The sequence below is a fragment of the Oncorhynchus mykiss genome, chromosome 30 (assembly GCF_057628025.1).
Source record: "Oncorhynchus mykiss isolate SJ-2025 chromosome 30, ASM5762802v1, whole genome shotgun sequence".
NCBI lineage: Eukaryota > Metazoa > Chordata > Actinopteri > Salmoniformes > Salmonidae > Oncorhynchus > Oncorhynchus mykiss.
The window spans coordinates 9,832,501-9,859,243 of NC_143051.1; the positions used below are offsets into that span (position 1 = coordinate 9,832,501).

The 26,743-nt window shown below is 44.0% G+C and overlaps 1 protein-coding gene across 5 annotated transcripts in view; it reads right to left on the reverse strand.

Moving 5' to 3' along the window:
- Positions 1 to 15,836, reverse strand: part of LOC110487897 (programmed cell death 6-interacting protein) — a 52,923-nt gene extending 37,087 nt beyond the window's left edge. For 2 of the 5 annotated variants that reach the window (XM_036971816.2, XM_036971815.2), the window contains exons 1-13: positions 15,474 to 15,831; positions 12,162 to 12,216; positions 11,665 to 11,734; positions 7,637 to 7,764; positions 5,429 to 5,582; positions 5,254 to 5,354; positions 4,226 to 4,357; positions 3,677 to 3,899; positions 3,402 to 3,525; positions 2,334 to 2,511; positions 1,421 to 1,532; positions 742 to 911; positions 60 to 308 (exon numbers count right to left, since the gene is read on the reverse strand). In XM_036971816.2, the coding sequence (XP_036827711.1) occupies positions 60 to 308; positions 742 to 911; positions 1,421 to 1,532; positions 2,334 to 2,511; positions 3,402 to 3,525; positions 3,677 to 3,899; positions 4,226 to 4,357; positions 5,254 to 5,354; positions 5,429 to 5,582; positions 7,637 to 7,764; positions 11,665 to 11,734; positions 12,162 to 12,216; positions 15,474 to 15,679 (1,902 nt within the window). In that variant the 5' untranslated portion in view covers positions 15,680 to 15,831. Of the gene's footprint in view, positions 1 to 59; positions 309 to 741; positions 912 to 1,420; positions 1,533 to 2,333; positions 2,512 to 3,401; positions 3,526 to 3,676; positions 3,900 to 4,225; positions 4,358 to 5,253; positions 5,355 to 5,428; positions 5,583 to 7,636; positions 7,765 to 11,664; positions 11,735 to 12,161; positions 12,217 to 15,473 lie in introns of all 5 variants that reach the window. The other 3 variants (XM_036971817.2, XM_036971814.2, XM_090227480.1) reach the window with 3 other exon arrangements.
- Positions 15,837 to 26,743: the final 10,907 nt, after the last annotated feature.

Below are 26,743 nucleotides of genomic sequence, written 5' to 3' on the forward strand. Positions count from 1 at the left end.
TTTCTGTGTGTATATATCAGGTGTGTGTTTCTGTGTGTATATATCAGGTGTGTGTGTACCTGCACTTTGCCCAGCAGTTCTTCCTGAGAACGGAGGCTGGCCTGAACCCTCTGGCTGTAGCTGCCATATGATTGGTCCAGCTGGCTCATTGACAGTGCCTCCTCATTGATGGCCCCGTCCTGAGCCAGAGCCGTCAGGAAGCTGGAGGACATGTCAAAGGCCACGCCCTTAATCTCCACCTCCAACCCCTCCCTCTCCTTCTTCACTTCCTCTAACTGGGCCAGCTGGGAACGCAACACACTCACCACCTAGAGAAAACACATACTGTTAAAACACACACACCACCTAGAGAGAGAACACACACACAGAGAGACAGAGAGACAGAGAGACAGAGAGAGAGGATATACACACACACACACACACACACCTAGAGAGAGGGGATATACACACACACACACACACACACACCTAGAGAGAGGGGATATACACACACACACACCTAGAGAGAGGGGATATACACACACACACACACCTAGAGAGAGAGGATTTACACACACACAGAGAGGGGATATACACACACACACAGAGAGGGGATATACACACACACACAGAGAGGGGATATACACACACACAGAGAGAGGGGATATATACACACACACAGAGAGAGGGGATATACACACACACACATACACAGGTAAAGGACAGAATACACACGGTTAGCACACACACATACTCTCTCACCTCGCTGCCCTGCAGTGTCTTCACAGGATTGGCTGATGGTATGGCAGCGGTGAGTTCAGCCTCTGGTTTACAGAGCAGAGCGATCATCTCACAGTGTGTATTGTAACGCTCCCTGACCACCTGGTCCGCCTGCACTGCCTTGTCCAGCACACTGCGGAAGTTACCCCCCTCTGGACCGGGGGAGGAGAGGGAGGGGTGACAGAACATTTAACATCAGTGCTACACAACACCACACCTATCAGTATTTAACAATATGTGTATTTTTGGATGTGTGAGTACCTGCTCTGAGTGGTTTATAGAGGTCTACAGGTGTGTGTACCTGCTCTGAGTGGTTTATAGAGGTCTACAGGTGTGTGTACCTGCTCTGAGTGGTTTGTAGAGGTCTACATGTGTGTGTACCTGCTCTGAGTGGTTTATAGAGGTCTACAGGTGTGTGTACCTGCTCTGAGTGGTTTATAGAGGTCTACATGTGTGTGTACCTGCTCTGAGTGGTTTGTAGAGGTCTACAGGTGTGTGTACCTGCTCTGAGTGGTTTGTAGAGGTCTACAGGTGTGAGTACCTGTTCTGAGTGGTTTGTAGAGGTCTACAGGTGTGTGTACCTGCTCTGAGTGGTTTGTAGAGGTCTACAGGTGTGTGTACCTGCTCTGAGTGGTTTGTAGAGGTCTACAGGTGTGTGTACCTGCTCTGAGTGGTTTGTAGAGGTCTCCAGAGGGAGTTCTGTTCCAGCGTTGGCTGAACTTGGATCTCAGCTCGCTGTCTGTCGACTCCTCATCACCCAGCATCTTCAGAGACTACAAAACACACACATTATACAACACACACACACACACACACATCGTGGGTATATAAAGGAGCGCGTGCACTTCGTCCAGTATCTCTCCGTTTCGTGTCAGTAGTTCAGGGAGGTATGTATGTGTGTGTGTATGTGTATTTACAGTGTGTGTGTGTGTTTACCTCCTCCAGTATCTCTCGGTTTTGTGTCAGTAGTTCAGGGAGATATGTATGTGTGTATGTGTATTTACAGTGTGTGTGTGTGTGTGTATGTGTATTTACAGTGTGTGTGTGTGTGTATGTGTATTTACAGTGTGTGTGTGTTTACCTCCTCCAGTATCTCTCGGTTTTGTGTCAGTAGTTCAGGGAGATATGTATGTGTGTATGTGTATTTACAGTGTGTGTGTGTGTGTGTGTATGTGTATTTACAGTGTGTGTGTGTGTGTATGTGTATTTACAGTGTGTGTGTGTTTACCTCCTCCAGTATCTCTCGGTTTTGTGTCAGTAGTTCAGGGAGATATGTATGTGTGTATGTGTATTTACAGTGTGTGTGTGTGTGTGTATTTACAGTGTGTGTGTGTGTGTGTGTGTGTGTGTATGTGTATTTACAGTGTGTGTGTGTGTGTGTGTATGTGTATTTACAGTGTGTGTATGTGTATTTACAGTGTGTGTGTGTGTGTGTTTACCTCCTCCAGTATCTCTCCGTTTCGTGTCAGTAGTTCAGGGAGGTATGTATGTGTGTATGTATATATGTGTGTGTGTGTGTGTATGTGTATTTACAGTGTGTGTGTGTGTGTGTGTGTGTGTGTGTGTGTGTTTACCTCCTCCAGTATCTCTCGGTTTCGTGTAAGTAGTTCAGGCAGATCTCTGATCAGCTGCTCTATGCTCTGCAGCCCCCCCTGCTGGACGATGGCACGGGCCTTCTCAACAATGGATTGTGGGATAGAATCTCCAGACAGGTCCTCCAGAGCCGCAGGCAGGTTCAGAGATGCCAGGACACTGTTGTTAAATTATCAATACATTATCAATCTTTATAGATATTGTCATGCAGGGAGGGGCAACTTTGATGGGGTTGTGGGGCACAAAAAAATCTGAACTCATGATGAGGGGCTTCAGTTGCTCGCAGGTCTGCGTTACCCCCCCCCCCCCCGGGACCCTAGCAGAGAAATAACGGGGCCAAATTGACATCGGAGAGAAACGTTTCCAGTTTTAAAGCAAAGTAGCTGTAATTCTACACATTTTGTTATGGGGCGGAGAGAAAGATTCTGCAAGTTTATAACTAATTTCAATTTCATGCAATTTGACTTATTTTGCCATCGGGTGGAGATAAATGTTTGCCGTTGTTAATATGATATCTGAGAGACTGACTAACAAAATTAATGTGTGGGGGGGGGAGGTCGATAATTCAACCATGATAACAAGTTTAGATTAGAGCTGTGGGGGTCACAAAATTGTCAGCCATTGGCCGTTAATTAACTGCTGGTCTCACGGTAATGTCTTCCACGTGTACAAATAAATCCATGTAAATCAGCCTACACCTTCACAATAAATCCATTATTTATTTTAGACAGGTCTAAAGAAACATGATATGAAGAAAATGTAGTGTATTTCAGAAGAACAGAATACTCTTGAGTTGTCCTTATGTTAGGGCCTGTCATAGGAGAGAAACTGCACAGCCACATTCCTAAATTGCCCCTTGTATATTCTAATATTTTAACTGGCAACAGGAAGTTGAGACACCGACTGAGATAAACAACATGTCGTTGATCAGCGGGCACTTCAAAAAGGTGGGTCGTGGGGCCGCCAGTTGACCATCCCTGATGTACTGTGCTGTTTGAGTTGACAACAATCAATTGAACTGTTAATACAGTGTAAAGTACCATTCATACCCGTTGCAGAGGTTGGTAGCTTCTCTCATGGTTCCCACCAGTCTGTTGACCGTCTCAGCCTTCCTCTGGCTGTACACACTCATACTCTGCTGCACAGCCATGGGCACCATCTTCTCAAACAAGTCTACACACACACACACACACACACACACATTTGCGAATTCTATCAGACATTTACGCAAAAAGAAACAGTGTGTGTGCGTGTGGGAAACAGTGTGTGTGTGTGTGTGTGTGGGAAACAGTGTGTGTGTGTGTGTGTGTGTTGTTCCTCTCACCAGTGAACTTGGCGCTGAGCGGAGGTGTGATGGTGGTAGCCTTGACCAGCGCTGCCTTGCCGATGTGTTCCAGGTCTTTGACCTCGGGGACACGGTCGTGGTAGATGAAGTCGTTGTCCTTCTTGGCGGCCGTCAGAGCGCGGCTGATCCTATCGCTCAAATCCTTCACACTGACGTACTCGTCATAGCGAGACGCTACAGTCTTCACCAGCTCTGTAGCGTGCTGAGGGAACGAGACAAAAGAAGAGCGGGAGAAGACTAAGGAGGAAGACTTTGGTTGAGTGTTAATTCGGTCAGTGGAAAATCTAAATTATCAGGTGGAGTTAAAAACTCTGTCGGAACCACTGGGTTAAGTGTGTGTGTGTGTCTTTGTACCTGTAGGCGAGCGATCTCCTCTCCACTGGTTTAGGTGTGTGTGTGTGTGCGTTTACCTGTAGGCGAGCGATCTCCTCTCCACTGGTTTAGGTGTGTGTGTGTGTGTGTGTGTGTGTGTGTGTGTGTGTGTGTGTGTGTGGTTTGCTCCGTGTGTGTGTGTGTGTGTGTGTGTACCTGTAGGCGAGCGATCTCCTCTCCAAAGCGTTTCTTCTGCTTGGCGAGGAGAGACTGGTGCAGTTCAGCGTTGGCCTGCATGATGCAGTGTTTAGCTGACAGCACCGGCAGCACCTCCTGGAAATAGAAATACTGACAAGAGAACAACCACGGAGCAAACCACACACACACACGGAGCAAACCCCACACACACACACACAAACACACAGAGCAAACCCCCCACACACACACACACACACGGAGCAAACCACACACACGGAGCAAACCCCCCACACACACACGGAGCAAACCACACACACACACACACAGAGAGCAAACCACACACACACAGAGAGAGCAAACCACACACACAGAGAGAGAGCAAACCACACACACAGAGAGAGAGCAAACCACACACACAGAGAGAGAGCAAACCACACACACAGAGAGAGAGCAAACCACACACACAGAGAGAGCAAACCACACACACAGAGAGAGCAAACCACACAACAGCACAAAGATCGGCAAGAGCAAATCACGAATGAGTATGCACATCACGACAACCAATCACGAACAGACAGGCAATCAGAAACATACACACACACACACCACCAACACCACCACCACCAACACGAGGGATGCAGAGAGAGGAGGATAACGGGAGAAAGAACAGGACAGGCAGTGAGTGTTTAACCTTTCTGAAACATTCACCCAACCTACATCACAGAGAACGGTGTGTGTGTGTGTGTGTGGTTTGGCAGTGAGACAGGTTTAATACACACTTAATTTCAGAAGCCCATTATTTGGTAGTGAGAGACCAATCAGAATGGAAGTAGGACGGCAAAAGGGCCAATAAGAATACAGCCCAAAGTGTGACCAACCAATGAGAAAACAGCCCAGTTAGTGAATAACAAATCAGAATGGAGACTGTGTGGTAATCAACTAATCAGAACAGAGATAGTGACATGAGAGAAAGGGGAAAGTCCCTCTCATCCTTCCCCGTCTAGTGAGTAGTTCGGTCTCTCTCTCTCTCACACACACACACACACCTTGGGCAGGTTCTCTTTGTACTGGCACTGCTTGAAGGCGTCACCGTAGAAATCTGCCGTCTGATTCGCCAGTTTAGCGATGATGGCGTCCTTCATCTTATCTGCATGGCGAATGATACCATGGTTACTCGATTCATGTACGCGCATGTAAAGCGTGTAAAGCGTGTGAACGTACCTGACGTAGCCTTGAGGAAGAACACCTCCTGTGCCTGGGCCAGCATGATGAGACTGAGGGTTCCTACAGTCTCAGGAGAGATGTCCATAGTAGGTTCTCTGTTCAGAGCTGACAGCACTGTGTCCTTAATGTGACCAAATGCTCCACTCGCCAACTGGGGGGAGGGGGTGAGACACACAGAGAGACAGAAAGAGAGAGACAGAAAGAGAGAGAGAGAGAGAGAGAGAGAGAGAGCACAGAAAGAGAGAGAGAGAGAGAGACAGAAAGAGAGAGAGAAACAGAAAGAGAGACAGAAAGAGAGAGAGACAGAAACAGAAAGAGAGAGAGACAGAGTATCGGTTATATTATTTCTAAGTAGCATTACAATGATAAAAATGTGTAATTGGCTACGCCATCATCGCTAGTACTGAAGTAATACCTGGTAGTATTTGGCTGTATTGTAGTATACAGAAGTACAGTTGAAGTGTACATACACCTTAGCCACATACATTTAAACTCAGTTTTTCACAATTCTTTACAGTTAATCCGAGTAAAAATGCCCTGTCTTAGGTTAGTTAGGATCACTTTATTTTAAGAATGAGAAATGTCAGAATAATAGTAGAGAGAATGATTTATTTCAGCTTTTATTTCTTTCATCACATTCCCGGTGGGTCAGAAGTTTACATACACTCAATTAGTATTTGGTAGCATTGCCTTTAAATTGTTTAACTTGGGTCAAATGTTTCGGATAGCCTTCCACAAGCTTCCCACAATAAGTGGGTGAATTTTAACCCATTCCTCCTGACAGAACTGGTGTAACTGAGTCAGGTTTGTAGGCCTCCTTGCTCGTACAGGCTTTTTTTTTAGTTCTGCCCACAAATTGTCTATAGGATTGAGTTCAGGGCTTTGTGAGGGTCACTCCAATACCTTGACGTTGTTGTCCTTAAGCCATTTGCCACAACATTGAAAGGATGCTTGGGGTCATTGCCCATTTAGAATGCCCATTTGCGACCAAGCTTTAACTTCCTGACTGATGCCTTGAGATGTTGCTTCAATATATCCACATAATTTTCCTCCCTCATGATGCCATCTATTTTGTGAAGTGCACCAGTCCCTCCTGCAGCAAAGCACCCCCACAACATGATGCTGCCACCTCCATGCTTCACAGCTGGGATGGTGTTCTTCGGGTTGCAAGCCTACACCTTTTTCCTCCAAACATAACGATGGTCATTATGGCCAAACAGTTCTATTTTTGTTTCATCAGACCAGAGGACATTTCTCCAAAAAGTATGATCTTTGTCCCCATGTGCAGTTGCAAACCGTAGTCTGGCTTTTTTAAGGCTGTTTTGGAACAGTGGCTTCTTCCTTGCCGAGCGGCCTTTCAGGTTATGTCGATAAAGGACTCGTTTTTACTGTGGATGTAGATACTTTTGTACCGGTTTCCTCCATCATCTTCACAAGGTCCGTTGCTGTTCTGGGATTGATTTGCACTTTTCACACTAAAGTACGTTCATCTCTAGGAGACAGAACGCGTCTCCTTCCTGAGCGGTATGACGGCTGCTTGGTCCCATGGTGTTTATACTTGCGTACTACTGTTTTTACAGATGAACGTGGTACCTTCAGGTGTTTGGAAATTGCTCCCAAGAATGAACCAGACTTGTGGAGGTCTACAATTTCTATTCTGAGGTCTTGGCGGATTTCTTTTGATTTTCCCATGATGTCAAGCAAAGAGGCACTGAGTTTGAAGGTAGGCCTTGAAATACATCCACAGGTACACCTCCAATTGACTCAAATGATGTCAATTAGCCTATCAAAAGCTTCTAAAGCCATGACATCATTTTCTGGAATTTTCCAAGCTGTTTAAAGGCACAGTCAACTTAGTGTTTGTAAATATCTGACCCACTGGAATTGTGATACAGTGAATTATAAGTGAAATAATCTGTAAACAATTGTTGGAAAAATTACTTGTGTCATGCACAAAGTAGATGTCCTAACCGACCTGCCAAAACTATAGTTTGTTAACAAGAAATTTGTGGAGTGGTTGAAAAACGAGGTTTAATGACTCCAACCTAAGTGTATGTAAACTTCCCACTTCAACTGTACCTAGTAGCATTTAGCTATATTGTAGTATTACTATAGTAGTACCTGATAGTATTTGGCTATATTGTAGTATTACTATAGTAGTACCTGGTAGTATTTGGCTATATTGTAGTATTACTATAGTAGTACCTGGTAGTATTTGGCTGCGGCCTTCAGTCCTTCGTCGCTGTCCAGGTTCTGTTCTGAAGCGATCTGACTCGCCAACGCTGCTCCGTTGAACAACACACACGTCTTCTCATATCCCAGACTGGCGAGGGCTAATACACACACACACACAGTACAGTCAAAAGAGTGCAAAGCTGTCATCGAGGCAAAGGGTGGCTACTTTGAAGAATCTAAAATATATTTCTGATTTGTTTAACACTTTTTTTTGGTTACTACATGATTCCATATGTGTTATTTCATAGTTTTGATGTCTTCACTATTATTCTACAATGTAGAAAACACACTCACACACACACACACCTGTTCGTCTGAGCTCAAGGTGCCAGAAAGGCTTCAGGCTGACATACCTCACAACACTCACAGAATAAGGTTGCCTTGTGGTTTCCTAGGGTTTCTATTAATGTTCCCATTCATTTTTTTCCCAGCACTGAGCTAATTTCAGGTCTGCTGAGCTCAAACTTGAACGTTCTGAAAATTCTGTGCAATTTCCAGCGCGCGTTTACTGTGAACACTGAGGCTCTACCTGCTTTAAGTTACAGTTTTACTGTGAACACTGAGGCTCTACCTGCTTTAAGTTACAGTTTTACTGTGAACACTGAGGCAGTACCTGCTTTAAGTTACAGTTTTACTGTGAACACTGAGGCTGTACCAGCTTTTAGTTACAGTTTTACTGGGAACACTGAGGCTGTACCTGCTTTAAGTTACAGTTTTACTGTGAACACTGAGGCTGTACCTGCTTTAAGTTACAGTTTTAAGTGGTCAAGTAGGCTACTGTGGCTATTTGATCATAATGTCGGCCTACCAGAGCGGCCTACCAGAGCGGCCTACCATCAAAAACAATGGAGAAAATGCATCCCATGACATTTTAACATGGAAGTACCTGTTCTATCATGCAGCCAATGTGTGAGACTTAAAAAACATGCAGGGCTTGACATGAACCTGTTGATCCACTTGTCCTTCAGACAAGGAGGAGAATGAAAATGTTGTGTTGTTTGATGCAAGAAACCACTTAACAAAACAAAACAATTCATTATTATTCCCATTATTTACAGAGAATCAGGCAAATTATTTTACCCTCTGCCTATTGGCTACTTAGCTTATTGAAGCCTGTCTCAAAACACAACACTGTTCCTTTGAGACCTTTACCTGACTCGCTTTTCAAAGATGTCTAGAAATGTACATGTTTTTGTTGGAAGTAAATCACTCCGCTATTGTTGACTACTAATGATCTATAACTGGGCTAATAACTCACTAACTAGTAAAGGATATGAACACAATGTGCACGTGATTACATGCAGCTCTCTACCCACAACCACAGCTGAAAACACAGTCCAGTTCAGAGTCAAATGGCACAGTACCATATACGCAGCTCTGATTGGTTATGCCGCACCGGTCTGTGTAGAGTAGATCGCTGATTGGTTATGCCGCACCGAGGTAGATCGCTGATTGGTTATGCCGCACCGAGGTAGATCGCTGATTGGTTATGCCGCACCGAGGTAGATCGCTGATTGGTTATGCCGCACCGAGGTAGATCTCTGATTGGTTATGCCGCACCGAGGTAGATCTCTGATTGGTTATGCCGCACCGAGGTAGATCTCTGATTGGTTATGCCGCACCGAGGTAGATCTCTGATTGGTTATGCCGCACCGAGGTAGAGTAGAGCTCTGAGTCGTGAGCAATAGAATCCTACAGCGATGTGTTCTGCCTACAACAAAATCTCTTGATAGTTTGTTTTGGTACGTTGCATTGAAAGTGGTGAATATTTGCGTTGATTCGATCACAATTCCCACAGTAAAGGGAAACGTTGATAGTGTTAACTAAAAGGGAAAACTCTAGAACGTTGATAGTGTTACCTAAAGGGGAAAACTCTAGAACGTTGATAGTGTTACCTAAAGGGGAAAACTCTAGAACGTTGATAGTGTTAACTAAAAGGGAAAACTCTAGAACGTTGATAGTGTTAACTAAAGGGGAAAACTCTAGAACGCTGATAGTGTTACCTAAAGGGGAAAACTCTAGAACGTTGATAGTGTTACCTAAAGGGGAAAACTCTAGAACGTTGATAGTGTTAACTAAAAGGGAAAACTCTAGAACGTTGATAGTGTTAACTAAAGGGGAAAACTCTAGAACGTTGATAGTGTTAACTAAAGGAGAAAACTCTAGAACGTTGATAGTGTTAACTAAAGGAGAAAACTCTAGAACGTTGATAGTGTTAACTAAAGGGGAAAACTCTAGAACGTTGATAGTGTTAACTAAAGGGGAAAACTCTAGAACGTTGATAGTGTTACCTAAAGGGGAAAACTCTAGAACGTTGATAGTGTTAACTAAAGGAGAAAACTCTAGAACGTTGATAGTGTTAACTAAAGGGGAAAACTCTAGAACGTTGATAGTGTTAACTAAAGGGGAAAACTCTAGAACGTTGATAGTGTTACCTAAAGGGGAAAACTCTAGAACGTTGATAGTGTTAACTAAAGGAGAAAACTCTAGAACGTTGATAGTGTTAACTAAAGGGGAAAACTCTAGAACGTTGATAGTGTTAACTAAAGGGGAAAACTCTAGAACGTTGATAGTGTTAACTAAAGGGGAAAACTCTAGAACGTTGATAGTGTTAACTAAAGGAGAAAACTCTAGAACGTTGATAGTGTTACCTAAAGGGGAAAACTCTAGAACGTTGATAGTGTTAACTAAAGGAGAAAACTCTAGAACGTTGATAGTGTTAACTAAAGGGGAAAACTCTAGAACGTTGATAGTGTTAACTAAAGGAGAAAACTCTAGAACGTTGATAGTGTTAACTAAAGGGGAAAACTCTAGAACGCTGATAGTGTTACCTAAAGGGGAAAACTCTAGAACGTTGATAGTGTTACCTAAAGGGGAAAACTCTAGAACGTTGATAGTGTTAACTAAAGGGGAAAACTCTAGAACGTTGATAGTGTTAACTAAAGGGGAAAACTCTAGAACGTTGATAGTGTTACCTAAAGGGGAAAACTCTAGAACGTTGATAGTGTTAACTAAAGGGGAAAACTCTAGAACGTTGATAGTGTTAACTAAAGGGGAAAACTCTAGAACGTTGATAGTGTTAACTAAAGGAGAAAACTCTAGAACGTTGATAGTGTTAACTAAAGGGGAAAACTCTAGAACGTTGATAGTGTTACCTAAAGGGGAAAACTCTAGAACGTTGATAGTGTTACCTAAAGGGGAAAACTCTAGAACGTTGATAGTGTTACCTAAAGGGGAAAACTCTAGAACGTTGATAGTGTTAACTAAAGGGGAAAACTCTAGAACGTTGATAGTGTTACCTAAAGGGGAAAACTCTAGAACGTTGATAGTGTTAACTAAAGGGGAAAACTCTAGAACGTTGATAGTGTTACCTAAAGGGGAAAACTCTAGAACGTTGATAGTGTTACCTAAAGGGGAAAACTCTAGAACGTTGATCGTGTTAACTAAAGGGGAAAACTCTAGAACGTTGATAGTGTTACCTAAAGGAGAAAACTCTAGAACGTTGATAGTGTTAACTAAAGGAGAAAACTCTAGAACGTTGATAGTGTTAACTAAAGGAGAAAACTCTAGAACGTTGATAGTGTTACCTAAAGGAGAAAACTCTAGAACGTTGATAGTGTTAACTAAAGGAGAAAACTCTAGAACGTTGATAGTGTTAACTAAAGGAGAAAACTCTAGAACGTTGATAGTGTTAACTAAAGGGGAAAACTCTAGAACGTTGAGTGAAGTTCAATCTCGTGCTTCTCTCCTTGTGCTGATATTTTCCCCGAGGAGCTGCACGGCAACTTAGAGGGAACATTGGTCACTGTATGTGTGTGTGTGAGGGGTGAGAGACAGAGTTGGGCTGGTCGTGTGCGACACACAGACTATATACAGGAAATTAATCAGTTACGATAAAAAAAAAGACAAGGAGAAAAACACCCATCATGCAATAGGACTTCCTCATACATCTGCTAGAACTAACCATGCCCAGAGGCCTGAATGTGTCTGTGGCCTACCTAGTTTGACTGAGCCCCCGAACAGTGAGCCTTTATCAAAGGCATCTTTCCATGTGAAGGTTAGACACAGCTGCAGGAAGACAGAGAGATTAGATATATAAGTTTAAACATTATTTAAAAACAATTTAAATATAGTATATAGAAATGTTGTGGGACTATAGTAGATGAAGAATCAATATTTTTTTATATTGAGTATTTATTGGGTAATTATGCTAGTGTATTATGTCTGTTTGTAATAGTGTGTTATATGTGAAAGTGTGTTTGTATTATAAATTGTATTTTAATGTTTAAGGACTCTTGGAAGATTAGTCCAAATGGGGACTAAAAGAGATCCTAATCAAATCAGCAACATGATCACCTGTTATTATTGACTAGCGGTTCATGTGTGACGTGATTCTCTGCAGACAGACACTGTAGTGTAGTTTTCTATTGTACCGTTGTTGTGCACCCCCCCCCCCCACCCTTCAGCATTGAGTGGATGGAAGGTTGTAATCTACCTGGTTTTCAGAGAAGGGGAACTTGGGCTCCACAGCACACAGCTGGTCATAGTACCTACAGGAGAAGCGGGAGAACACACTTTTATTGTTTGGACCAATCAGAAAAGAGAGAAGTGTGTGAGAGACACATGACAGTGAGAGACACATGACAGTGAGTCAGAGAGTGGGGCGACTGTCACTCTTCAGATAAACACCGGTGTGGTAATATTCTTCAGCTATCTGCTACCGTGATCTGGAACATTCTATTCTAAGGATTGACATCAGAGTGAAAGACAGAGAGTTGTGACTGGAGAAATCCCTGTGTACTACAGTTGGTGTTATACTGGTACTGCAGCTGACTCAGGTCAGGAATAACCCCTTGAAAAGAGGACAGAGAGGAAGGAAGGAGAGATGGGAGAGGAAGGAGTGGAACTAGCAGAAGTGCAGTCTGAGAATGGGAAAGGAGGAAAACAGAGAGAAGAGAGAGAAGAGCAAAAGGGGAGCGCTGAAGCATTTTAGGCACAAACAATGATTACCACGGTTACACTAAAGTTGTCATGCTAAGAGACCAAACTACGTACATGTACACAGGGTTTGTATTTTCTGATCAATTTCCACTGGTTCCATTACACCGGGAGTTGGAATAAAGTGCCAATTGAGTACTCTCAAGTATGTGATGAAAAACAAATTATATTTATATTTCCAGTTTGGAGTTTCGTCCCAGCCAGGACTGCTAGCGACTAGTTGGCTGTCTGTCTGCAGGGCTGTGAAAGGGATACGGAATACAAGGCCCGTTGCCATAGCTACCTGGCACATGGGTCATTAGTTAAGAGCCAAGGAGAGGCTCCAATGCTAACAATCCCCTCATAGGTGCCTACGAGCAGTGTAGAGCGCAACCAGAATGCTAATGTGGGCTAGCGATAGCATGGCCCTACACCACCCTGTAGCTAGCACGCCTATGCTAACATTAATTACGTTCCTCCAGCAAACACTCCTTAGCCCTAACATCCACCCTCCTACCTCACACTGCAGAAACAGAGAGAGAGGCAGAGAGAGAAGTGCAAAGACAAAGAGAATGGACAAAAAAAAAAAAGAGAGAGTTGCTGACTGACACTAAAAGAAAACAGGACACAAAAGTATGAGGGAATGGATACACACCCCTGGTAACAGTGTTTGGCTTCCTTGTCCTTCAACATGAAAGATACAGTCTAGTGTTGGCACTTGGCTGTGGGACTGGCTACTAGACAATACCAGTTAGCCTAAGAACTGCAGCTATAACAGTAGGAACAGTAGTGTAGAGAAAGCAGAGGGCTCTATTGTAACTATTGTTATAAATCATGGTTAGCAGATGTTAAATGCGAGTGTAGCGAAATGCTTGTGCTTCTAGTTCCGACAATGCAGTAGTAACCAACGAGTAATCTAACCTAACAATTTCACAACAACTACCTTATACACACACACAAGTGTAAAGGGATGAAGAATATGTACATAAAGATATATGAATGAGTGATGGTACAGAACAGCATTGGCAAGATGCAGTAGATGGTTTCGAGTACAGTATATACATATGAGATGAGATTATATAATGCTCTGTGGACAATACCAGGGTAAACTAAGAGTCATTTGACTCCACACAGGGGAGCAAAGTATAAAGTTGTCAACTAATCATCAAGTCCTCAATGAGTTGAATTAAGTGTGCTTGTCAATGGCTACAACCCTAGATGTACATATTAGCTCAATTACCTTGCCTGACCCGTACCCCCCCCCCTTGACTCAGTATCGTCCCTCGTCGTCGTCCCCCCCCCCCCCCCCCCCGTATATAGCCTTTCTTACAACTGTATTGTTGGTTAAGGGCTTGTCAGTAAGCGTTTAACGGTAAAGTTGTATTCGGCGCATGTGACAAATCAAATTTGATTTCAAGCCGTGTACTGTTAGGGGTACAGGAGGAACTGGGTTGAGAAACACTGGTCTTAAACCATGCTGACGTCACTAGTACTTTATAGAATAGATCACTGGGTAGAAAACCAGAGAGGATAGAAAGTCAGAGGTAACGTCACAGGGGACCGGAGAACAGAGTCCGTAACGTCACAGGGGACCAGAGAACAGAGTCCGTAACATCACAGGGGACCGGGGTCAAAGACAGGACTGCTATTTGGTTAACAAATCTCCTTTACTGTTTCCTCCATGGAGCGCTATGCAAAACATCCCTAACACATCATAGTATGGGTTGGGGTATTCTTTTTAAGATGAGATCGGTATTATTCAGCTAAACCAGAGCAGGACTATATTATATCTACATACATATACACAAGGGACTATATTATATCTACATACACAAACACACACAGATAACGCAGATCAATACAGCACAGACAATGTATATTCTGAATGGTAATATTGCATCCCTCCACCTAAAACTTGTTTCAGATGAGTATCTTTCAAGAAGCTATAGTGGCATAGGAGGTAGCCCTCCTGAAACCATCCACACATAACTCTCCTGAAACGAACATTACTTCGTGTTGCAGTAACATAACAATACACACTAGCTAGAATTGGAAACATGAAGATGTTGTTATTGGTCTTCATGGGGGGGGGGGGGGGGGGGGGGTATAATTTGTGGAACTTTCCAACAGGAATCTGTTCCAAAAACTTCGTAAATAACAAGGACGCCAACAAACAACGTTGTATAGCGGCAGAATAAGATACCGGACAGCGAGTGGGCTACTTCATTACATTTTGTGAGTTGATGCCTATTCGGCAGCTAGTTTACAAGGTGAATTGATCGTGCTACTTTGTATGAGTTGTTTGTTGGCGTCCTTGTTATTTACGAAGTTTTTGGAACAGATTCCTGTTGGAAAGTTCCCCTAATTATTCCCACCCTTCCTGGGTCTCGTGACTTTGCAGAATTTGACAATGACACCTTGAAAAATGATATTGCGGCTGGTCAAACGGACAAGGATGCCAGCTGGGAAATGAACTAATTGCAACTGTTAATCCTAACGACGTCTCCTTGACTTGGCTAACAGGAAAGTTAGCTAAGCAACATTGCGAACTACGTTACTTAAGCTAATTGACAGCAAGTTCATTTCACACGGGGAACTCGTTGTTGAGGAATTAAGACATCAAAATGACATCGATTAACAATTTATGACAAGTTAACGCATTGACAAACACATGACTCAAAAGGGGAAAACCGCATCCGAGAATTTCAGGGTGCGGCAATCCAGTTAGTTAGCATCAAGCCTAGCCATTTCTACCCAGGTTAAGCAGCTAGCTGGAGTTAGCAGACTAGCGAACCTAAACTAGCTACTCGAGTCTGGCAGTCTTTCTAACCTCAGGAGGATTTCCAGTGAGCTTTCGTGTTTGTCGAGCGGCCTCCCCAGAGCACTCTTGCGCAGCTTGTTCAACTCCTCCACGGATCGGATGTAGTCCGCTTGCTCCTCAGCCGCTGGGTATGTCGCCGTGACGAATTTCGAAAGTGGCTTAACTAGATCTACTTCAGACGACTTCTTTAACGGGACAGAAATAAAAGTCGCCATTTTCGGACCACGAAAATGAACAGCAACAAAAAAAATCTGTGTTAACTAGCCAGCTAGCTAGCTATCAATTGAACAATAACAACAAGCGGCGACTCACTTCCTGGATATTGCTGTGAAACAGGTGACGTTGACGCACAGAAAGTTGCGCAGACGCATTAAGGGAAAGATGGGAGGTTTTTCATGATTTCTCTGACCCAGATAGACAGCGCCAGTGGTGGAAAAAATACCCAATTGTTGTTATACTTGAGTGTAAGTAAAGATGCTTTAATAAAAAATGACCAAAGTGAAAGTCACCCAGTAAAATACTACTTGAGCAAAAGTGTAAAAGGATTTAATTTTAAATATACTTAAGTATCAAAAGTAAATATAATTGCTAAAATAGACATAAGTATCAAAAGTGAAATTATGAATAATTTAAAATTCCTTACATTAAGTAAACCAGATGGCATAATATTCTTGTTTTTCAAACGAATGGATAGCCAGAGGCACACGCCACCACTCAGACATCATTTACAGATAGCCAGAGGCCACTCCACCACTCAGACATCATTTACAGATAGCCAGAGGCCACTCCACCACTCAGACATCATTTACAGATAGCCAGAGGCACACGCCACCACTCAGACATCATTTACAGATAGCCAGAGGCACACTCCACCACTCAGACATCATTTACAAACAAAGCATTTGTGTTTAGTGAGTCCGCCAGATCAGAGGCATTAAGGGTGACCAGGGATGTTCTCTTGATAAGTGTGTGAATTGGGCAATTTTCTGTCCTGCTAAGCATTTAAAATGTAACGAGAACTTTTGGGTGTCAGGGAAAATGTATGGAGTAAAAATAAATAAAAATTATTTAGGAATGTAGTGAAGTAAAAGTTGTCAAAAATATAAAAAGTAAAGTACAGATGCCCCCCAAAAAACACATAAGTAGTACTTTAAACCACTGGACAGGACACACTCAAATATACTTGTACTGAACAAAAATATGACCGAAACATGTAGTGTTGGTTTCATGAGCTGAAATAAAAGATCCCAGAAATTTTCCATATACACATAAAGCTTATTTCTCTCAAATTTTGGGCACAAATGTGTTTACATCCCTGTTAGTGAGGATTTCCCATTTGCCAAGATAATCCATCCCCATGACAGGTGTGGCATATCAAGAAACTGATTAAACAGCATGATCATTACACAGGTGAACCTTGTACTTGGAACAATGAAATGTGCAGTTTTGTCAAACAACACAATGTCACAGATGTCCCAAGTTTTGAGGGAGTGTGAAATTGGCATGCTGACTGCAGGAATGACCACCAGAACTGTTGCCAGATAATTCAATCTTAATTTCTCTACCATAAGCCGCCTCCAACATTGTTTTAGAGAATTTGGCAGTACGTCCAACCGGCTTCCAGACCAGCCACCCAGACAGCTGATGAAACTGAGGGATGGTCGGAGACCAGCCACCCAGACAGCTGATGAAACTGAGGGATGGTCGGAGACCAGCCACCAAGACAGCTGATGAAACTGAGGGATGGTCGGAGACCAGCCACCCAGACAGCTGATGAAACTGAGGGATGGTCGGAGACCAGCCACCCAGACAGCTGATGAAACTGAGGGATGGTCGGAGACCAGCCACCAAGACAGCTGATGAAACTGAGAGATGGTCGGAGACCAGCCACCCAGACAGCTGATGAAACTGAGGGATGGTCGGAGACCAGCCAACCAGACAGCTGATGAAACTGAGGGATGGTCGGAGACCAGCCACCCAGACAGCTAATGAAACTGTGGGTTTGCACAACCCAAGGAATTTCTGCACAAACTGCCAGAAACCAACTCTGGGAAGCTCATCTGCCCGTGGTCTTCACCAGGGTCTTGACCTGACTGCTGTTTGGCGTCATAACCATGGCCTGCATACTAACCAGACATGTCACCTGTTGAGCATGTTTGGAATGCTCTGGATCGACGTGTTCGACAATATCCAGCAACTTCACACAGCCATTGAAGAGAAGTGGGACAACATTCCACAGGGCACAATCAACAGCCTGATCAACTCTATGCGAAGATGTGTCACGCTGCATGAGGCAAATGGTGGTCACACTAGACACTGACTGGTGTTCTACCTTTTTTTTTTAAAGCTATCTATTTAACAACCGATACATATCTGTATTCCCATTCATGTGAAATCCATAGGTCAGGGCCTAATTAATTTATTTAAATTTACTGATTTCCTTATATGAACCGTAACTCAGTAAAATCTTTGAAGTTGTTGTATGTTGTGTTTTATATTTCTGTAAAGTGTACATAATTATATTCTATTTTATGTAATCGGAAAGGACAAAAACATGCCTAGTCCCCCCCCCCAAAAAATAAAAATAAATATGGGTGTGCATTTAAATCAAATCAAAGTTTGTTTGTCACGTACACAGATTTGCAGGTATTACTGCAGATGCAGTGAAATGCTTGTGTTTGTAGTTCAAACAATACAATAATACCTAGGAATAAAAAAACAATACAATAATACCTAGGAATAAAAAAACAATACAATAATACCTAGGAATAAAAAACAATACAATAATACCTAGGAATAAAAAACAATATACACACATAATCAAACAATTTCACAATGAGCAAGATCAAACCTTGGATACTGCTTTAAAGCACATTTCTGCAGCATTAGTAAATATGTGATTAATACATGTGGATGATTTAATTCCTGTGCTGTTTGTAACTACCCTGGTAGGTTGACTGACAACCTGAACCAGGTTACAGGCACTAGTTACAGTTTGAAGCTTTTTCTTGAGTGGGCAACTTTATGAAAGCCAGTCAATATTAAAATCACCCAGAAAATATACCTCTCTGTTGATATCACATACATTATCAAGCATTTCACACGTTATCCAGATACTGACTGTTAGCACTTGGTGGTCTATAGCGGCTTCCCACCAGAACGGGCTTTAGGTGAGGCAGATGAACCTGTAGCCATATTGCTTCAACAGTATTTAACATTAGATCCTCTCTAATCTTTACAGGAATGTGGTTCTGAATATAAACGACAACACCTCCTCCACCTTTGGCATTTCTGTCTTTTCTGTAGATGTTATAACCATTTATTTATACCACTGTATCATCAAAGGTATTATCTAAGTGAGTTTCAGAGATTGTCAGAAAATTCATGTCATATGTTACTAGCAAATGATTTATTTCATGTTTCATGTTTCTTAAGCTACATATGTCAATGTGGGCTAGTTTTATCACTTTTCTGGGATGCCTGCTTGTTTTCATTGCTTTTACTGGTAAGTTTAGCAGAAGTAGACATGCTCATGTTATTTATGTCAGTGCAGGGTGAGCTGCACACAGTGGACTTCATACTAGGGCACACCGCTTCAGTGCTAACAGTATAGTGACATACTGTACCAAGTTTGACCATCACCCTCTCTCTGCCATCAGATGAGCATGAATTCATTAGCAGCAATTGTCTATCGGTGTAGGGACCTAATTATAGGTCAGGGGTATTCAACTCTTACCCTACGAGGTCCTGAGCCTGCTGGTTTTCTGGTCTACCTGATAATTAATTGCACCCACCTGTTGTCCCAGGTCTAAATCAGTTCCTGATTAGGGGGCAACAATGAAAAAACATTAGTGCGTTAGCCCCACAAATTGGGGTCACCTCGTCAGTCAGTATGTGTTACACCTGCCTTGATTTGTCATCTCGTTAGTGGGAAGGCGTTTCACCTGCGCTGGCCCAGAACTCCAGTTGTCTTATGAGATCTGGAGGGTTAATAACTTTAGTTGGTGTTCCCTATTTGATGACTGTAAAACAGTATTTTATATGATCTTCCCTGGGTTTTTTTTTTTGTGCCACATTTTGGTTTGCTTCCTGTCTTTAATTTTGGTGTTATTTTTTATTTTGTTCGGGCAAATTTAGTGGCTGCTCATGGTAGGTGTCATTTAGGTCCCAGTTCTTGTTAGCCAACTTTCAGTGGACATTAGTCTTTCAGAACCCCAGCAGTTTGGTTTTGGTTGTTGTCAGTGACTGGTAGTTCCCCCTTCTGTTTGAGTGACCATTTTGGGCTTCTCGTTGGGGAACGTAACACTTCCACCTAATAATGGCAGAGATGAAAGGAATGTGGTGAGTGTACTCTCTGTAGAGCAATAGGTACAGTTACCTCTACACCTGCAGATTGAAGCTGGCAGTATTGACAGTAACACTACCCATACAGGCAGGCACAACACTGTTTTCTCTTCACTGCCTTGCATGGTATGGCTCTACATACTGAAGTATAATGTCCCTGTCTCTCCCTAGAGAAACATGTCAAGTGTGTAATGTGAGAATAACTAAATTGACTTTGCAGTTGACTCTAATTTTCATTCTCCATAGAGACGCTGGATAGCGAGTTTCAATCCTTCACATCCCTCATGTTCAGTAGAGCACATCTGTAGACATGGAGTTGCTGTAGCAGATAGACCACTTCCTGTAGGTAACAATCCATAGACATGGAGCTGCTGCAGGAGATAGACCACTTCCTGTAGGTAACAGTCCATAGACATGGAGCTGCTGCAGGAGATAGACCACTTCCTGTAGGTAACAGTCCATAGAAATGGAGCTGCTGCAGGAGATAGACCACTTCCTGTAGGTAACAGTCCATAGACATGGAGCTGCTGCAGGAGATAGACCACTTCCTGTAGGTAACAGTCCATAGACATGGAGCTGCTGCAGGAGATAGACCACTTCCTGTAGGTAACAGTCCATAGACATGGAGCTGCTGCAGGAGATAGACCACTTCCTGTAGGTAACAGTCCATAGACATGGAGCTGCTGCAGGAGATAGACCACTTCCTGTAGGTAACAGTCCATAGACATGGAGCTGCTGCAGGAGAAAGACCACTTCCTGTAGGTAACAGTCCATAGACATGGAGCTGCTGCAGGAGATAGACCAGTTCCTGTAGGTAACAGTCCATAGACATGGAGCTGCTGCAGGAGATAGACCACTTCCTGTAGGTAACAATCCATAGACATGGAGCTGCTGCAGGAGATAGACCACTTCCTGTAGGTAACAGTCCATAGACATGGAGCTGCTGCAGGAGATAGACCACTTCCTGTAGGTAACAGTCCATAGACATGGAGCTGCTGCAGGAGATAGACCACTTCCTGTAGGTAACAATCCATAGACATGGAGCTGCTGTAGCAGATAGACCACTTCCTGTAGGTAACAGTCCATAGACATGGAGCTGCTGCAGGAGATAGACCACTTCCTGTAGGTAACAATCCATAGACATGGAGCTGCTGCAGGAGATAGACCACTTCCTGTAGGTAACAGTCCATAGACATGGAGCTGCTGCAGGAGATAGACCACTTCCTGTAGGTAACAGTCCATAGACATGGAGCTGCTGCAGGAGAAAGACCACTTCCTGTAGGTAACAATCCATAGACATGGAGCTGCTGCAGGAGAAAGACCACTTCCTGTAGGTAACAGTCCATAGACATGGAGCTGCTGCAGGAGATAGACCACTTCCTACAGGTAACAATCCATAGACATGGAGCTGCTGCAGGAGATAGACCACTTCCTGTAGGTAACAGTCCATAGACATGGAGCTGCTGCAGGAGAAAGACCACTTCCTGTAGGTAACAATCCATAGACATGGAGCTGCTGCAGGAGAAAGACCACTTCCTGTAGGTAACAATCCATAGACATGGAGCTGCTGCAGGAGAAAGACCACTTCCTACAGGTAACAGTCCATAGACATGGAGCTGCTGCAGGAGATAGACCACTTCCTGTAGGTAACAATCCATAGACATGGAGCTGCTGCAGGAGAAAGACCACTTCCTGTAGGTAACAATCCATAGACATGGAGCTGCTGCAGGAGATAGACCACTTCCTGTATTTAACAATCCATAGACATGGAGCTGCTGCAGGAGAAAGACCACTTCCTGTAGGTAACAGTCCATAGACATGGAGCTGCTGCAGGAGATAGACCAGTTCCTGTAGGTAACAGTCCATAGACATGGAGCTGCTGCAGGAGATAGACCACTTCCTGTAGGTAACAATCCATAGACATGGAGCTGCTGCAGGAGATAGACCACTTCCTGTAGGTAACAGTCCATAGACATGGAGCTGCTGCAGGAGATAGACCACTTCCTGTAGGTAACAGTCCATAGACATGGAGCTGCTGCAGGAGATAGACCACTTCCTGTAGGTAACAATCCATAGACATGGAGCTGCTGTAGCAGATAGACCACTTCCTGTAGGTAACAGTCCATAGACATGGAGCTGCTGCAGGAGATAGACCACTTCCTGTAGGTAACAATCCATAGACATGGAGCTGCTGCAGGAGATAGACCACTTCCTGTAGGTAACAGTCCATAGACATGGAGCTGCTGCAGGAGATAGACCACTTCCTGTAGGTAACAGTCCATAGACATGGAGCTGCTGCAGGAGAAAGACCACTTCCTGTAGGTAACAATCCATAGACATGGAGCTGCTGCAGGAGAAAGACCACTTCCTGTAGGTAACAGTCCATAGACATGGAGCTGCTGCAGGAGATAGACCACTTCCTACAGGTAACAATCCATAGACATGGAGCTGCTGCAGGAGATAGACCACTTCCTGTAGGTAACAGTCCATAGACATGGAGCTGCTGCAGGAGAAAGACCACTTCCTGTAGGTAACAATCCATAGACATGGAGCTGCTGCAGGAGAAAGACCACTTCCTGTAGGTAACAATCCATAGACATGGAGCTGCTGCAGGAGAAAGACCACTTCCTACAGGTAACAGTCCATAGACATGGAGCTGCTGCAGGAGATAGACCACTTCCTGTAGGTAACAATCCATAGACATGGAGCTGCTGCAGGAGAAAGACCACTTCCTGTAGGTAACAATCCATAGACATGGAGCTGCTGCAGGAGATAGACCACTTCCTGTATTTAACAATCCATAGACATCGAGCTGCTGCAGGAGAAAGACCACTTCCTGTAGGTAACAATCCATAGACATGGAGCTGCTGCAGGAGATAGACCACTTCCTGTAGGTAACGATCCATAGACATGGAGCTGCTGTAGGAGAAAGACCACTTCCTGTAGGTAACGATCCATAGACATGGAGCTGCTGCAGGAGAAAGACCACTTCCTGTAGGTAACGATCCATAGACATGGAGCTGCTGCAGGAGAAAGACCACTTCCTGTAGGTAACAGTCCATAGACATGGAGCTGCTGCAGGAGATAGACCACTTCCTGTAGGTAACAGTCCATAGACATGGAGCTGCTGCAGGAGATAGACCACTTCCTGTAGGTAACAGTCCATAGACATGGAGCTGCTGCAGGAGATAGACCACTTCCTGTAGGTAACAGTCCATAGACATGGAGCTGCTGCAGGAGATAGACCACTTCCTGTAGGTAACAGTCCATAGACATGGAGCTGCTGCAGGAGATAGACCACTTCCTGTAGGTAACAATCCATAGACATGGAGCTGCTGCAGGAGATAGACCACTTCCTGTAGGTAACAGTCCATAGACATGGAGCTGCTGCAGGAGATAGACCACTTCCTGTAGGTAACAGTCCATAGACATGGAGCTGCTGCAGGAGAAAGACCACTTCCTGTAGGTAACAATCCATAGACATGGAGCTGCTGCAGGAGAAAGACCACTTCCTGTAGGTAACAGTCCATAGACATGGAGCTGCTGCAGGAGATAGACCACTTCCTACAGGTAACAATCCATAGACATGGAGCTGCTGCAGGAGATAGACCACTTCCTGTAGGTAACAGTCCATAGACATGGAGCTGCTGCAGGAGAAAGACCACTTCCTGTAGGTAACAATCCATAGACATGGAGCTGCTGCAGGAGAAAGACCACTTCCTGTAGGTAACAATCCATAGACATGGAGCTGCTGCAGGAGAAAGACCACTTCCTACAGGTAACAGTCCATAGACATGGAGCTGCTGCAGGAGATAGACCACTTCCTGTAGGTAACAATCCATAGACATGGAGCTGCTGCAGGAGAAAGACCACTTCCTGTAGGTAACAATCCATAGACATGGAGCTGCTGCAGGAGATAGACCACTTCCTGTAGGTAACAATCCATAGACATGGAGCTGCTGCAGGAGAAAGACCACTTCCTGTAGGTAACAATCCATAGACATGGAGCTGCTGCAGGAGATAGACCACTTCCTGTAGGTAACAATCCATAGACATGGAGCTGCTGCAGGAGAAAGACCACTTCCTGTAGGTAACGATCCATAGACATGGAGCTGCTGTAGGAGAAAGACCACTTCCTGTAGGTAACGATCCATAGACATGGAGCTGCTGCAGGAGAAAGACCACTTCCTGTAGGTAACGATCCATAGACATGGAGCTGCTGCAGGAGAAAGACCACTTCCTGTAGGTGAAACACAGGAACGGATGAGCACAGATTTCATTTCACGTAAGGCTTAATGTGTGTGACTGTTTCGCAATGTGCTCAACTAGTGGGTATATATCTGAAGGTTCTAATGTGTGTGTGTGGAGGTAGACTGTTGTACCGTCTGTCCTCTCTGGAGGGGTTGGTGTGTGGAGGCAGACCGTTGTACCGTCTGTCCTCTCTGGAGGGGTTGGTGTGTGGAGGCAGACTTTTGTACCTTCTGTCCTCTCTGGAGGGGTTGGTGTGTGGAGGCAGACTGTTGTACCGTCTGTCCTCTCTGGAGGGGTTGGTGTGTGGAGGCAGACTGCTGTACCGTCTGTCCTCTCTGGAGGGGTTGGTGTGTGGAGGCAGACCGTTGTACCGTCTGTCCTCTCTGGAGGGGTTGGTGTGTGGAGGCAGACCGTTGTACCGTCTGTCCTCTCTGGAGGGGTTGGTGTGTGGAGGCAGACTGTTGTACCGTCTGTCCTCTCTGGAGGGGTTGGTGTGTGGAGGCAGACTGTTGTACCGTCTGTCCTCTCTGGAGGGGTTGGTGTGTGGAGGCAGACTGTTGTACCGTCTGTCCTCTCTGGAGGGGTTGGTGTGTGGAGGCAGACTGTTGTACCGTTTCCACAACCTTGATTGGAGTCCACCTGTGGTAAATTCAATTGATTGGACATGATTTGGAAAAGACACACCTGTCTATATAAGGACCCACAGTTGACAGTGCACGTCAGAACCAAAAACCAAGGTCCTTCTCCCCCGAGTTTAAACAAAAGGTAGAACAAGTCAACAGGTCTGAATGCTTTCAGAATGCACTGTACAGACTATCAGGAATGTTCCATGGGACCGAGGATAGTCCATTGGTAGGGGACATGCAGAAAGGTGACGTTAGTCTTTCCCTACACCTTACCCTCACCTTAGACCACTGACCCCTAAGTCTATGTAACAGTACAACTTTAGACCGTCCCCTCGCCCCGACCCGGGCTCGAACCAGGGACCCTCTGCACACATCAACAACAGTCACCCCTCGAAGCATTGTTACCCATCGCTCCACAAAAGCCGCGGCCCTTGCAGAGCAAAGGGAACTGCTACTTCAAGGTCTCAGAGCAAGTGACGTCACCGATTGAAACGCTATTTAGCGCGCACCGCTAACTAAGCTAGCCGTTTCACATCCCTTACATTTTCCATCATGACCTGACGAGTGTTATAGGAGTAGAAGGCCTATTTCCTGGTCACCAGCGGCAGCGCTCTGCGCTATTGACGGACTTCTTGCAGTTCCTGTTACTACAAAATGTTCAAGGTCCCCCCCCCCCCCCCCATATGACTCATTTACAGAACTCAAAGCATTCACTACAATAAAAACATTTTAATCGTTCATTAACAAGTTCATGTAAAAACTTTTTTTTTTTAAATACATTTTTTAAATATTTTATTTTTTGCATTTTCCGATTAAGAACATTCAAAAGTGAAAAGATAGACAACAATAGGACAAAGTAACAGACGAGCGTAACAAAAATAACTATATATATATATATATATACAAACATACAATAAGAAAAAATAAATGAGACATTTGACCATATGGTCACCTGCTGTAAACTACATGTTATACATTACGTGTGAAACATTATATAAGGATTATATAGAGATTCAATCAATGTGATGTGGGGGGAGATTCTCCATATAGTCAAAATGTTGTCAAATTCTGTCAAATGTCTAACTTATTCCTCAAGCAGTAAGTGATTTTCTCCAGTGGGATACAACTATTAACTTCCGATAGCCACATTGCAACTGAAAATACAATATTTTTTGAAAACATCGATAAAGATGAGCAGAACATACTATAAAATAACACGTATGCTCCAAAAAAAATCTGATCATGTTTATTTTACTATTGTTAAGAGAAAGAGATTTTGTTTAAGAAGTAACTTCTAAAAGGCTAGACCCCCCCTCCCTCCCTCCCAGTGCAGTCAACCAACACTTTCAAGTCCTGTGTCATTGCAGGGTTACAGCAGAGCTGTGTGGGTGCTGAAGGCACTTTTAGTGAGATTTTTGTGCTTTGGACAGTTACAAGAATCCTGTTTTCAACATATTGCTCTCCCTGGGCCACAGTATCCACCCATCTCCTGCCCTAATAGCCTCGTTTATACCTGGCGCTAACATGTGTCCTGGTCTTGTCCACATTTTCAGACAGGTGTAGATGATTAAAAGATGCATGGTGGTCTGATCGTGATCAGATCTTCCGCAGGCATCTGGGTCTGGGTATCTTACACGTGTCGCCGGATGCGGACAGTGAAACCATTTAAATCTGTATCCTGATTTCCCGTCCGTGTCTTCACTGACCTTGTCCCATTCTGTAATCCCAACATGTTTCAAGCAGACAGATTGTCTCAGTTCCTATGAATATAAAAAGGTAACCTGCCCTGAAACGATTACCACCCCGTAGCACTCACATCTGTAACCATGAAATGCTTGGACAAGCTGGTCATGACACACAACTACGCACAACCATTGAAGAGTAGTGGGACAGCGTTCCACAACTCTATGCGAAGATGCGTCGCGCTGCATGAGGAAAATGGTGGTCACACCAGACACTGACTGGTTTTCTGATCCACGCCCCTATCTTAAAAAAATAAAATATCTGTAACCACCCGAACCTATCTGTATTCCATAGATCAGGACTTAATGAATTTAT